This window comes from Toxotes jaculatrix, chromosome 15 (genome assembly GCF_017976425.1).
Source record: "Toxotes jaculatrix isolate fToxJac2 chromosome 15, fToxJac2.pri, whole genome shotgun sequence".
In the NCBI taxonomy this organism is placed as follows: Eukaryota; Metazoa; Chordata; class Actinopteri; family Toxotidae; genus Toxotes; species Toxotes jaculatrix.
This window is the reverse complement of record NC_054408.1, coordinates 5,599,827-5,613,239: the sequence shown is the minus strand read 5'-3', so window position 1 is coordinate 5,613,239 and position 13,413 is coordinate 5,599,827. Positions and strand designations below refer to the sequence as shown.

The window sequence follows — 13,413 nt, the reverse complement described above, 5'->3', positions numbered from 1 at the left end:
GACGAGTGACGTGACGTTTGGGTAGTGGAAATATTTGTGATGGTCTTTCATCAGCAGAGGGTGCTGCTGTTTCCATAATGGAGACATGACCTCAGGAAGTAGCGCCAGTGGACATAATTCTGCAATTTTGCACTGATGCTGTCTGATAAATGATTGTATTTCTATTTACTAGGAACATAACACCTCCTCCTCCATGCTTCACGGTGGGAACCACACATGTAGAAACCATCTCCTCACTTTTTCTGCGTCTCACAAAGACACGACAGGTGGAACCAAAAATCTCAAATTTGGACTCATCAGACCAGAGTACAGATTTCCACTGGTCTAATGTCCATTCCTTGAATTCCTTGGCCCAAACAATTTTCTTTTTCTTGTTGTTCTTCCTCAGTAGTGGTTTCTTTGCAGCAATTCAACCATGAAGACCAGATTCACGCAGTCTCCTCTGAACAGTGTGTATCTGTAACTGTGTATCAACCCTACTTTTGCGAAACACAACCGCTGGTCTCAAACACATTAAGAAGGCAAGAAATTCAACAAATTAACTCTTGACAAGACACACCTGTTAACTGAAAACCATTCCAGGTGACTACCTCATGAAACTGATTGAGAGAATGCCAAGAGTGTGAAAAGTTGTCATGAAAGCGAAAGGTGGCTATTTCGAAGAATCTAAAAAATAAAACATATTCTGGTTGGTTTAACACTTTTTTGTTAACTACATAATTCCATATATGTTCCTTCATAGCTTTGATGTCTTCAGTATGAATCTACAATGTAGAAAGTAATAAAAATAAAAATAAAGAAAAACCACTGGATGAGAAGGTGTGTCCAAACTTTTGACTGGTACTGTATATAAATATGTGTGTGTGTGTGTTTGTGTGTGTCTGGCCAGACATTCATCCAACATTGAAAGGACATCACTTTGTGATTTCCCAACCAATTAAAGACAGGTTGGGACCACAGCCCTCATTAACATACGACACCAGAAATGATTTCATTAAACGTAAACATTTTGAAATATTGCCATAAAGAAACAAAAATACAGAAATAGAAATATAAAAACATATAAATGTAAAGGTAGAAAAATACAGAAACATACTGTCTTATTTATCAATATTTTATTATGCATTCAATAATTTCTGTATTCCAGGATTTAATAAAAATTTTCATCTTCCACTCATCTAAACTCAGTCTTTTATGTTGTTGTGGAAGACGCACTCAATGTAGTGGAGGAGGCACCGCCTGTCATGGTGGAAGAGACAGCCATTGTTGTTGAGGCAGCACTAATGGTGGAGGAGGCACTACTGGTTGTGGATGAGCCAGCACTCATAGAGGAGGAGGTGCCCGTTGCAGTGGTGGAAGAGCCACCAGGTGCAGTGGAGGAGACATCCGCTGTCGTTGAGGTAGCACTCGTTATGGCAGTGGTGGTGGTAGACGATGTCGTGGCAGGAGTGGCCGTGGTAGTGGTGGCCGACGTCGTAGCAGTGGTGGTGGTAGCTGACGTCATGGCAGGAGTGGTAGTGGTGGTCAGTGTCGAAGCAGTGGTGGTGGTAGTTGATGTTGTGGCAGGATCTGCAGTGGTGGTGGTAGCTGACATCGTGGCAGGAGCTGCAGTAGTGGTGGTGGTCGTGGTGGTAGTAGGCTCAGTGGTGGTGGTTGCAGGAGCAGCAGAGATACTTGTGGTTGTTGTGGCAGGAGCAGCAGTGGTAATGGGGGTGGTTGGGGTGGTAGTAGGCTCAGAGGTGGTGGTTGCAGGAGCAGTGGAAGTACTTGTGGTTGTTGTGGCAGGAGCAGCAGAGGTGGTTGTGGATGTTGTGGCAGAACCAGCGGTGGTGGTGGTCGTTGTTGTGGTAGGAGCAGCAGAGGTGGTGGCCGTTGTGGCAGGAGCAGCAGAGGTGGTGGTGATCGTTGTGGCAGGACCAGCGGTGGTGGTGGTCGTTGTCGTGGTAGGAGCAGCGGAGGTGGTGGTGGCCGTTGTGGCGGGAGCAGCGGTGGTGGTGGTCGTTGTCGTGGTAGGAGCAGCGGAGGTGGTGATGGCCGTTGTGGCGGGAGCAGTGGAGGTGGTTGTGGATGTTGTGGCAGAACCAGCGGTGGTGGTGGTCGTTGTCGTGGTAGGAGCAGCGGAGGTGGTGGCCGTTGTGGCAGGAGCAACGGAGGTGGTTGTGGTTGTTGTGGCAGGACCAGCGGTGGTGGTGGTCGTTGTCGTGGTAGGAGCAGCAGAGGTGGTGGTGGCTGTTGTGGCAGGAGCAGCGGTGGTGGTGGTCGTTGTTGTGGTAGGAGCAGCAGAGGTGGTGGTGGTGGTCGTCGTGGCAGGAGCAGTGGAGGTGGTGGAGGTGGCCGTTGTGGCAGGAGCAGCAGTGGTGGTGGTCGTTGTGGCAGGAGCAGCGCTGGTAGTGGTGGCCGTCGTGGCAGGAGCAGCAGTGGTGGTGGTGGTTGTCGTGCCAGGCCCAGCGGTGGTAGAAGGCATTGTGGTTTCCATCACTGATGTGGCCGGAGCAGATGTGGTGGTTGAGGTTGTGGAAGCAGTAGACCCTGGAATCTCTGTGTCTATTCCTGTGAATGGCACTTCAGGAATTGTTTCAAATCCCCACAATTCATAAATATCTTCATCAGTTTCCTCTGTTGTGGCTGTTGTGTCTGTATCTGTTGGTGTCTGCGTTGTCTGTGTTTGTGGATTGAATGGTCCAACAGGAATGTCATAAAATTCCCAAAATTCATAAAATCCTTCATCATTAGTTTCCTGTATTATAGCTGTGGCTGAACTGGCTGTGTCTGTGGCTGAGCTGGCTGTCGTCTGTGTTGTTGTCTGTATCATTTGTGGATTGAATGGTTCAACAGGAACATCATCAAAGCCCCAAAGGTTGAATAAATCTGGTTCCTGTGGAGCTTTCCTAACACGATGCCTTCCAACTTTTGGTAACGTTGGGGAACAAGCTGCCAACGTTGCACACAGTCTCCCAGCAGTGTCAGTATAAACCAGTTCAAATGCTGAATCCTGTGAACATTCTTCATATTAGTTTTCATGTTCAATATTTCATGTATTTTAACAATAGTTTTTCATTTGTTTTGCACTTACTCTGTCTGGTAACTTAGATATATCCACAATTAATGCACTGGAGGTCTTCTGTTGTCTCACTGAGTATCCTTCGCTGGTGAAAAAATCTGCCAAAAAAGCAAATTCAAATCTCTTAGGTTTACTTTACAAGTGTGCGCGCAAAATCAATCATAATTATGCAATTTAAACTTCTCCGCTATAAATTAAAAACAATCTAGTACATCAATTTTTCCAAACAAGTTATTGATTTATCAGCTCCCTTTCTAACTTTTCTACTGAACTCAGCATTTTATCAATAGTCTGGATTAGGGCTTATCACTCCAAATGCCACTCTATAATTACATTTTATGGCAATAATGTAGGAGAGCTGTGTGTGATGGCCTGTTAAGGAGCTGATTAATTACAACGCATGTTCCCAACTACCTGATCCTTACCGAGCTCTTTCACCTTCCTCAGTTTGGTTTCACGAGGCAGCTTCACAGCGACATGTGTTGTTCTACAAGTGACCAACGGTGACGCTGCTTGTGGTGACATTTCTGGATTATCGCAGATAGCCATGCCTGTAACGTTTTCCTGCCGCAGACGGTCAAAATAATGCAGTTTCAATGGGTGGAAATCATTTCCATCTCCAGTCTGAGGGACAGACAAAAGTGTCATTAATTGTGTGAGGCATCAAAAGAAACAGTCCAGTCATAACAGCATTTCATTTCAGAGCAAAGATGGACAGTAAACTGACCACAAAAAAAAAAAAAAAAAAAATTAAAAAAAAAAATCCATAGGCAGTGCAGACTCATTGCTTGAATTACTTGAACGTGACTGGTCAAGGGCAGCAGCACCTCCAGGTGACTTGGCCTGTAATATAAACCCCTTTCAGACATCACCTCAGTCCATAAATGCGCTGGTAATTTTGCATGTTAGCTTCCTGTTTCAATAATGTCCAGAGTAACTTTTACACAAAAGTCCCAAGAACTATCTTAATAGGTCAAACACAACTCTGAATTGAACGTTGTGGCATTAACACAAGGCCACAGCTGCACAAGGTTTAATACAAACAGAGAAGAAACGTTTGCATCTTATGCACAATAGAAAATATATGTTAACAAAGCCTGAAACACTGAATAAAACATTTGTAAGGTGCTGAGATTTTTCTGATCTCAGATCAGTCTAACACTTTTCGTAAGATGTTTTCAGAATAAAACAAAATACAGAATATCAGCACCTTGAGGCTTCACTAGTCTCACATCATTCATTTCCCAAAAACATGCAGGAAAAGGGAAAGCACCTAATAACATACCACTAATATCAGGAATAACATGGTTAGATGGAGATAAAGAATCTGTACTCATTAGTTTGGACAAAGAATTAAATATTTTACCTGAACTGCTGTGTAGCAGCCAGTATAGGGAAGCTTCACCAGTAACCACCACCTATAAATCTGAACTGAACTGTCACACCTGTCTGGCAGCGACAACAAACTTGACCCATCTGTGGGAAAGGTTTGGAGAAACATTAGGTTTCTGACAAGAGATCTCTTCCAATTTTTGTGAAGCCACAAAGACACTGCAGGCTGTTGAATCAAACATACCTTCCAGATGCAGATTTGTGTATCGGATGAGTGAAAAGCGCAGGAAAAGAGTTCCGTTACTGCAGCGATACTGTGGCTGGTTGAAATCTGATGTCTCTGGGCCATTTCCACTCCCTTTAACGAGAGATTAAAAATTATGTCCCAGGTTAAAGTGAAAATGTGATATTTTTGGGCAAAGAAGATTGAGCTTATTCGCTTTCTTTCAAAGAGTAAGGTTGTCTGTAACAGATTCAACTATGGGCAAGAAAGTTAAAGAGTAGTATCTGAAAATGTTGAATCTTTCCTTAAAAATTTTTAACAAATTTATCCCCTGATAAAGAAGCTTCACAAAGAAGACAGAATGAAACATGCAATGAGGAGAAAATTCACTGCAACGCTTCCTGAGAATAAAAGGATGATTCAGATCAGTGTCTTAATTAAGGTTCGCTATGTGCATTTCCACCTCTATTTTTATGGTCACTTATGAATATAAATAGCACAGGATTATATATACATATTTTTTAAGGTGAATGAGCAGCAAATTTTCACCTTGCAGGAAATTCCAAACCGGCGCTGGGAAACTTCGCTCTGTCCCCTTTTCTGGAGCCGCCTCAAACCTCTGCTCGTTGCCGTCGTAACGCTCGTCCTGGTCGGCCAGACGTCCGTGTGCGTACCGTTGGGTCTCTGCGTTGTTGAGCTGGGCTAGAGTTAAACCGATCCAAACCCAAGCCATCAGTGCGGACGCCATGGCAGCGCTCCGGTCCACTCAGCTTCTCACCGCCGCCAGACGAGACCAGTGATGCGGACTGGGAAAGTGGACGCTCTACGAACGTGCGCCGTAAGGTTAATCAGCTTGATGAGATCCAGAGGCGGCACAGGTGCGTTTTCACGTGACGAGTGATGTGACGTTTGGGTAGTGGAAATATTTGTGATGGTCTTTCATCAGCAGAGGGCGCTGCTGTTTCCATAGTGGAAACATGACCTCAGAAAGTATCGCCAGTGGACATAATTCTATGCATTGTACTTTGTACCGTGTACTGCACATCTATTTTACCTATTGTCACTTGCAATAATTATATTCATGAGTGCGGAAGATCTCTCTCTGATTAATACGCATTTCAAAGTTGCCTCTACATCAGGGGTGCCCAAACTGTTCCACAAAGGGCCAGTGTGGCTGCAGGTTTTTGTTGCATCCAAGCAGCAGCACACCAGACTTGACTCATTTAATCAACTGATCTCAGTCTTCAGACAGTTAATTGGTCACACTGTGTGCTCTTCATTGGTTGGAACAAAAACCTGCAGCCACACTGGCCCTTTGTGGAACAGTTTGGACACCCCTGCTCTACATTGTGCACTGAAGCTGTCTGAAAAATGAATTTATTTCTATTTACTAAAAAAATAATTAGAAAGCGTGTTTTTATGATAATGAGGGAACATGTGACCCAGTCAACAATGCGGCTCATACTTTTTTTTAATAAATAAATTTTGGAACAAAGTGGATTTCTAACTTAAACCACAAGAGTGGCACATCTTATCAGAGCATAGTTACACAGAAAAGATTTGTAAGAAGAATCAATCCATTTTTTGTTTTGGTCATTTCAAGGAAACTGTTGACTAGAAGAGAAATATAAAGTGGTTCTTCAAGCTTTGTAAATGGCTGGAGGCATTTTAGCATCCATAAAGCCGCATCAGACATTGTTGCTCACACTGGCCACCTTCAGAAGGAAGCAGCTTCAGGCCTGTAAATGTAAAAAATGTATTTGTATAGCATCACAAAAACACACTGTCTTATTTATCAATATTTTATTATGCATTCAATAATTTCTGTATTCCAGGATTTAATAAAAATGTTCATCTTCCACTCATCTACACTCAGTCTTTTACGTCGTTGTGGAAGAAGCACTCAATGTAGTGGAGGAGGCACCCATTGTTGTTGAGGCAGCACTACTTGTAGTGGAAGAGATGCCTATAGTGGTGGAGGAGGCACTGCTGGTTGTGGATGAGCCAGCACTCATAGAGGAGGAAGCACTCGTCATGGCAGTGGTGGTGGTGGTGGCTGGTGTCATGGCAGGAGTGGCAGTGGTGGTGGTAAGTGATGTTGTGGTAGGAGCGGCAGCGGTAGTGGTGGCTGGCGTCGTAGCAGGAGTAGGAGTGGTGGTGGTAGCTGATGTCGCAGTAGGAATAGCAGTGGTCGTGGTGGCAGACGTCGTAGTAGGAGCTGCAGTGGTGGTGGCGGTCGGTGTGGTAGCGGGCTCAGTGGTAGTGGCAGTTGTTGTGGCAGGAGCAGCAGAGGTAGTTGTGGTAGTAGGCTCAGAAGTGGTGGTGGTTGCAGGAGCAGCAGAGGTAGTTGTGGAAGGAGCAGCGGTGGTGGTAGTGGTGGTGGTGGTTGTCGTGCCAGGCCCAGCAGTGGTAGAAGGTATTGTGGCAGATGTTTCCATCACTGTTGTGGCCGGAGCAGATGTGGTGGCTGAGGCTGTGGAAGCAGTAGACCCTGGAACCTCTGTCTCTATTCCAGTGAATGGCACTTCAGGAATTGTTTCAAATCCCCACAATTCATAAATATCTTCAACAGTTTCCTCTGTTGTGGCTGTTGTTGTGTCTGTATCTGTTGGTGTCTGCGTTGTCTGTGTTTGTGGATTGAATGGTCCAACAGGAATGTCATAAAATTCCCAAAATTCATAAAATCCTTCATCGTTAGTTTCCTGTATTATAGCTGTGGCTGAACTGGCTGTGTCTGTGGCTGAGCTGGCTGCGTCTGTGGCTGAGCTGGCTGCGTCTGTGGCTGAGCTGGCTGTTGTCTGTGTTGTTGTCTGTATTTGTGGATTGAATGGTTCAACAGGAACATCATCAAAGCCCCACAGGTTGAATAAATCTGGTTCCTGTGGAGCTTTCCTAATACGATGCCTTCCAACTTTTGGCAATGTTGGGGAACAAGCTGCCAACGTTGCACACAGTCTCCCAGCAGTGTCAGCATAAACCAGTTCAAAAGCTGAATCCTGTGAACATTCTTAACATTAGTTTTCATGTTCAATTATTTTAACAATAGTTTTTCATATATTTTGCACTTACTCTGTCTGGTAACTTAGATATATCCACAATTAATGCACTGGAGGTCTTCTGTTGTCTCACTGAGTATCCTTCGTTGGTGAAAAATTCTGCCAAAAAACAAATTCAAATCTCTCAGGTTTAGTTTACAAGTGTATGCACAAAAATCAATCATAATTATGGTTCATGCAATTTAAAACTTCTCCCCTATAAATAAAAACAAAAAACAAAAACCCTATTACATCAATTTTTCCACATTAGTTATTGATTTATCAGCTCCCTTTCTAACTGTTCTACTGAACTCAGCATTTTATCAATAGTCTGGATTAGGGCTTATCACCCCAAATGCCACTCTATAAAAACATTTTATGGCAATAATGTAGGAGAGCTGTGTGTGATGGCCTGTTAAGGAGCTGATTAATTACAACGCATGTTCCCAACTACCTGATCCTTACCGAGCTCTTTCACTTTTCTCAGTTCTGTTTCATGAGGCAGCTTCACAGTGACATGTGTTGTCCCACAAGTCACCAACGGTGACGCTGCTTGTGGCAACATTACTGGATGATCGCAGATAGCCATGCCTGTCACGTTCTCCTGCCGCAGACGGTCAAAATAATGCAGTTTCAATGGGTGGAAATCATTTCCATCTCCAGTCTGAGGGACAGACAAAAGTGTCATTAATTGTGTGAGGCATCAAAAGAAACAGTCCAGTCATAACAGCATTTCATTTCAGAGCAAAGATGGAAAGTAAACTGAACACACACACACAAAAAAAAAGAAAAATCCACAGGCAGTGCAGACTCATTGCTTGAATTACTTGAACGTGACTGGTCAAGAGCAGCAGCACCTCCAGGTGACTTGGCCTGTAATATAAGCCCCTTTCAGACATCACATCAGTCCATAAATGTGCTGGTAATTTTGCATGTTAGGCTCATGTTTCAATAATGTCCAGAGTAACTTTTACATAAAAGTCCCAAGGACAATCTTCACCCTGCAATCAGCACCCTAAGGCTTCACTATAGTCTCACATCATTCATTTGCCAAAAACATGCAGGAAAAGGGGAAGCACCTAATAACATACCACTAATACCAGGAATAACATGGTTAGATGGAGATAAAGAATCTGTACTCATTAGTTTGGACAAAGAATTAAATATTTTACCTGAGTTGCTGTGTAGCAGCCAGTATAGGGAAGCTTCACCAGTAACCACCACCTATAAATCTGAACTGAACTGTCACACCTGTCTGGCAGCGACAACAAACGTGACCCATCTGTGGGAAAGGTTTGGAGAAACATTAGGTTTCTGACATGAGATCTCTTCCCATTTTTTGAAGCCACAAACACACTGCAGGCTGTTGAATCAAACATACCTTCCAGATGCAGATTTGTGTATCGGATGAGTGAAAAGCGCAGGAAAAGAGTTCCGTTACTGCAGCGATACTGTGGCTGGTTGAAATCCGATGTCTCTGGACCATTTCCACTCCCTTTAGTGACAGAATTAAAAAAAAAAAAAAAAAAAGTTAAAGTTAAAGTGAAAATGTGATATTTTTGGGTGAAGAAGATTGAGCTTATTCGCTTTCTTTCAAAGAGTAAGGTTGTCTATAACAGATTAAACTATGGGCAAGATAGTAAAAGAGTAGTATCTGAAAATGTTGAATCTTTCCTTAAAAGCAAACAACCACAGGGCTACTGTAAAGACAATGTTACCGAGTTTCCACTGATAAAGAAGCTTCACTGCAACGCTTACTTAGAATAAAAGGATGATTCAGATCGCTGTGTTAATTAAGGTTCACTATGTGCATTTCCACCTCTATTTTCATGGTCACTTATGAATATAAATAGCACAGGATTATATTATGTACATACAATTTTTAAAAGCCGAACGAGCAGCAAATTTTCACCTTGCAGGAAATTCCAAACCGGCGCTGGGAAACTTCGCTCTGTCCCCTTCTCTGGAGCCGCCTCAAACCTCTGCTCGTTGCCGTCGTAACGCTCGTCCTGGTCGGCCAGACGTCCGTGTGCGTACCGTTGGGTCTCTGCGTTGTTGAGCTGGGCTAGAGTTAAACCGATCCAAACCCAAGCCATCAGTACGGACGCCATGACAGCACTCCGGTCCACTCAGCTTCTCACCGACACCAGACGAGACCAGTGATGCGGACTGGGAAACTGGAGGCTCAGCGCAGCTGCATAAAATCAAGTTAATTAGATCCAGAGGCGGAACAGGTGCGTTTTCACGTGAACGTGACGCTTGGCATTGGACGGTGGGAAGACGCACGTGCTGCACCCAGCAAAAACTATTTTAAGTGACGTTGAACAGAATAAGTTCAACCGAATTTCAAACATGAGTTCGTAATTATACTTAGTACCATATATATAAGTATTTTGTCATTGTATACCCACTTAAGAAGTACCAATAAATTATTAAATTCTGTTCAATTCAAAAACACTTTTGTTCTCAGGGTACACTTTAAAGGCACACAGAGCAGTTACAGTAATCAAGTAACCAAAAACAGCAGTGCAACAAAGCAAGGAAAGCTATGGAAGAGGGAGGGTAGTGGCTGGTTGGGTGGTTAGGCAGATGATGAGCCACTTGTACCTGACGTGCCGTGAAAATGACAAGCAAAAACAAAGAGGAAAAACAGCATGAAAAGTACTGATGATGTATAAAAGGCATGCTTTCGTCTAATACTGTCGCTTACGGCCATACCACCCTGAACACGCCCGATCTCGTCTGATCTCGGAAGCTAAGCAGGGTCGGGCCTGGTTAGTACTTGGATGGGAGACCGCCTGGGAATACCAGGTGCTGTAAGCTTTTTCTTTTCTCCATCTCTCATCAGCAGAGGGCGCTGCTGCTGCTGCTTTTGCAGTGCAGACAGGACTTAAAGAATAGCTTCACGGTTTTTCGGCTTTGTCTCAAAACATCCCCACTCAGTGCACTTTCAGTGGAAGGGGTGGTAGACGAAACCCATGCTCCCTTTTTCCTGCAACAGTGGATAAAGTGTTATTCTTATTAATGGCATATAGAGAATATGTCCAGCATACATAAGCTGGGTCTTGTTATGTATAAAGAGCATGTTTGTGTCCCTCGCTGTCGCTTACGGCCATACCACCCTGAACACGCCCGATCTCGTCTGATCTCGGAAGCTAAGCAGGGTCGGGCCTGGTTAGTACTTGGATGGGAGACCGCCTGGGAATACCCGGTGCTGTAAGCTTTTTCTTTTCTCCATCTCTCATCAGCAGAGGGCGCTGCTGCTTCTTTTGCAGCGGAGACAGGACTTAAAGAATAGTTTCACAGTTTTTCGGCTTTGTCTCAAAACATCCCCACTCAGTGCACTTTCAGTGGAAGGGGTGGTAGACGAAACCCATGCTCCCTTTTTCCTGCAACAGTGGATTAAGTGTCATGCAGGTGGAGCCCGTTACGCAGCCCCGAAACCCAAGAGATATTCTTATTAATGGCATATAGAGAACATGCCAAGCATACATAAGCTGGGTCTTGTTATGTATAAAGAGCATGTTTGTGTCCTTCACTGTCGCTTACGGCCATACCACCCTGAACACGCCCGATCTCGTCTGATCTCGGAAGCTAAGCAGGATCGGGCCTGGTTAGTACTTGGATGGGAGACCGCCTGGGAATACCCGGTGCTGTAAGCTTTTTCTTTTCTCCATCTCTCATCAGCAGAGGGCGCTGCTGCTGCTGCTGCTTCTTTCGTAGTGAGACAGGACTTAAAGAATAGCTTCACAGTTTTGTGTTGACAGTGCATTGTCAGTGGAAGCAATGGCAGACGAAACCCATGCTCCCTTTTTCCTGCAACAGTGGATTAAGTGTCATGCAGGTGGAGCCCGTTACGCAGCCCCGAAACCCAAGAGATATTCTTATTAATGGCATATAGAGAACATGCCAAGCATACATAAGCTGGGTCTTGTTATGTATAAAGAGCATGTTTGTGTCCTTCACTGTCGCTTACGGCCATACCACCCTGAACACGCCCGATCTCGTCTGATCTCGGAAGCTAAGCAGGGTCGGGCCTGGTTAGTACTTGGATGGGAGACCGCCTGGGAATACCAGGTGCTGTAAGCTTTTTCTTTTTTTCTCCATCTCTCATCAGCAGAGGGCGCTGCTTTTTCTATTCAACAGCCCACAACTCCTTGTTTAGTACGACAGTTTCGTCCAACAGCGTATTTAAAAGTTCATTAAAGCCAATGTGGCAAATCAAACGACTATTTGTTCACATATACACGTGGAACAGTAAATACCAGTATACACGTAAGATACCACACTCCATTATTATGTTCTCACATAAACACAAATCTTAAAAATGGTTTAAACAAAGTATATATGTGGCAGTGCAATGGTGACATATATACTACTTTTCCCGTGGGAACTTCCTGGTTAAAATAAAGTATCATGCTGGTGGAGGATTTTTCACAACCCGGAAACCCAAACGTTATTGTTATTAATCGCACAAAACTAATCCGTGAAGCATTAGTAAATAACACATTACCCGTTAATCAAACTTTTAATTCCAGTCTATGTCAATGGATGTCAAGAAAAACAAAACCCGAAAATGTACAACAGGGGCAGTGCACTTTGCACGTTAGGTCTTTTGTATCACCCGTAAACAAGGGGAGAAAAGCATTGTCAGAAGTGGGATTCGAACCCACGCCTCCATTCGGAGACCAGAAGTCCCGCTCACAGGAAGGTTTGTCACCTTGAGTCTGGCGCCTTAGACCGCTCGGCCATCCTGACAATCGTGCTCGGCGAACGGTCAGAACGCTGTTTGACTGCTGTTCACTAACGTCTACAGCGACAGAGTTCTGTGCTGATTTTCAGGAGAATAAATTGCTTCTATGAAGTTTTATAAGCTCACAGCCGCAGTGCCACATAATGTGACATTACCGGTGAAGATATATGATTAAGAGATCCGATTCTAACACTCAACATTGGACATTTTATGAAGACACGAAAACCTACAGCATATGCACCTCAGAGGAAGCTCTGAGACAGACAATATGCGTTAGTAGAATAATTTCTTTGTTCGATTGAGCCCTTTTATGGGACCTTTTCTAGTGTTTGTAGTCATCAACATCATTTCAAGACTGGGTAGTTAGTGGTATTTTCATGTATATAGAGCGTGTTTGAGGCATGTTTCATCGCTTACGGCCATACCACTCTGAACACGCCCGATCTCGTCTGATCTCGGAAGCTAAGCAGGGTCGGGCCTGGTTAGTACTTGGATGGGAGACCGCCTGGGAATACCAGGTGCTGTAAGCGTTTTCTTCCCCCTTGCGGTGGAGACAGGACTTAGCTACTGGAGGATAGCTTCAGTTTTTCAGTTTTGTCTTAAATCTTCTCCTTCCTTCCATTTCACTTTCAGGGGAAGGGATGAGAAACAAAAATCAAGCTCCCTTTCTCGTACAACAGTGGAATAAAAAGTTTATTAAAGTCAATGTAGCTTTAATACATTTGTAAACTCTAAAGGTCAGATAAACCTTTTTTTTTTTTTTTTAAACTGAACTCTGTTTCACAGAGGTAGAGCATTTATTCAGTATCACAGGATGGAGCAACTGCCATAGCTGATATTGTAACTCCTATTGTGTCTCTGAGACATGATGAACGTACCACTGGTCCCAAAAAGTATTGTCAGAAGTGGGATTCGAACCCACGCCTCCATTGGGAGACCAGAAGACCCTTTGTACAGGAAGGAGTAACCTTGAGTCTGGCGCCTTAGACCACTCGGCCATCCTGACAAC

The 13,413-nt window shown here is 44.1% G+C and overlaps 3 protein-coding genes, 1 long non-coding RNA gene and 7 other non-coding genes across 11 annotated transcripts; 5 read left to right on the top strand and 6 right to left on the bottom strand.

Annotated features, from left to right (window-relative positions):
* Positions 1-1,298: 1,298 nt before the first annotated feature.
* Positions 1,299-2,464, bottom strand: LOC121194670 (salivary glue protein Sgs-3-like). Its single transcript, XM_041057646.1, has 2 exons — positions 1,768-2,464; positions 1,299-1,639 (listed from the first exon to the last, which is right to left on the bottom strand). The coding sequence occupies exons 1-2, from the start codon at positions 2,462-2,464 to the stop codon at positions 1,299-1,301; spliced, it is 1,038 nt and encodes a 345-aa protein (XP_040913580.1).
* A 486-nt stretch (positions 2,465-2,950) lies between these two features.
* LOC121193956 lies at positions 2,951-3,620 on the bottom strand. The gene is made up of 3 exons (XR_005895343.1): positions 3,487-3,620; positions 3,074-3,159; positions 2,951-2,992 (listed from the first exon to the last, which is right to left on the bottom strand). It is a non-coding gene; the product is annotated as an uncharacterized LOC121193956 (long non-coding RNA).
* Positions 3,621-6,454: 2,834 nt separating this feature from the next.
* Positions 6,455-7,362, bottom strand: LOC121193955 (cell wall protein DAN4-like). Its single transcript, XM_041056392.1, has one exon. The coding sequence runs from the start codon at positions 7,052-7,054 to the stop codon at positions 6,497-6,499; it is 558 nt and encodes a 185-aa protein (XP_040912326.1). The 5' UTR covers positions 7,055-7,362; the 3' UTR covers positions 6,455-6,496.
* A 492-nt stretch (positions 7,363-7,854) lies between these two features.
* Positions 7,855-9,817, bottom strand: LOC121194667. The gene is made up of 5 exons (XM_041057644.1): positions 9,564-9,817; positions 9,033-9,146; positions 8,824-8,933; positions 8,117-8,315; positions 7,855-7,868 (listed from the first exon to the last, which is right to left on the bottom strand). Exons 1-5 carry the CDS (start codon positions 9,760-9,762, stop codon positions 7,855-7,857), a joined length of 636 nt encoding a protein of 211 aa, XP_040913578.1. The 5' UTR covers positions 9,763-9,817.
* A 538-nt stretch (positions 9,818-10,355) lies between these two features.
* LOC121194979 lies at positions 10,356-10,474 on the top strand. Its single transcript, XR_005895428.1, has one exon. It is a non-coding gene; the product is annotated as a 5S ribosomal RNA (ribosomal RNA).
* A 281-nt stretch (positions 10,475-10,755) lies between these two features.
* LOC121194980 lies at positions 10,756-10,874 on the top strand. The gene has a single exon (XR_005895429.1). It is a non-coding gene; the product is annotated as a 5S ribosomal RNA (ribosomal RNA).
* Positions 10,875-11,194: 320 nt separating this feature from the next.
* On the top strand, positions 11,195-11,313 carry LOC121194982. Its single transcript, XR_005895431.1, has one exon. It is a non-coding gene; the product is annotated as a 5S ribosomal RNA (ribosomal RNA).
* Positions 11,314-11,621: 308 nt separating this feature from the next.
* Positions 11,622-11,740, top strand: LOC121194972. Its single transcript, XR_005895422.1, has one exon. It is a non-coding gene; the product is annotated as a 5S ribosomal RNA (ribosomal RNA).
* Positions 11,741-12,299: 559 nt separating this feature from the next.
* trnal-caa lies at positions 12,300-12,409 on the bottom strand. The gene is made up of 2 exons: positions 12,372-12,409; positions 12,300-12,345 (listed from the first exon to the last, which is right to left on the bottom strand). It is a non-coding gene; the product is annotated as a tRNA-Leu (tRNA).
* A 406-nt stretch (positions 12,410-12,815) lies between these two features.
* On the top strand, positions 12,816-12,934 carry LOC121194981. Its single transcript, XR_005895430.1, has one exon. It is a non-coding gene; the product is annotated as a 5S ribosomal RNA (ribosomal RNA).
* Positions 12,935-13,301: 367 nt separating this feature from the next.
* On the bottom strand, positions 13,302-13,410 carry trnal-caa. The gene is made up of 2 exons: positions 13,373-13,410; positions 13,302-13,347 (listed from the first exon to the last, which is right to left on the bottom strand). It is a non-coding gene; the product is annotated as a tRNA-Leu (tRNA).
* Between the last annotated feature and the right edge of the window lie 3 nt (positions 13,411-13,413).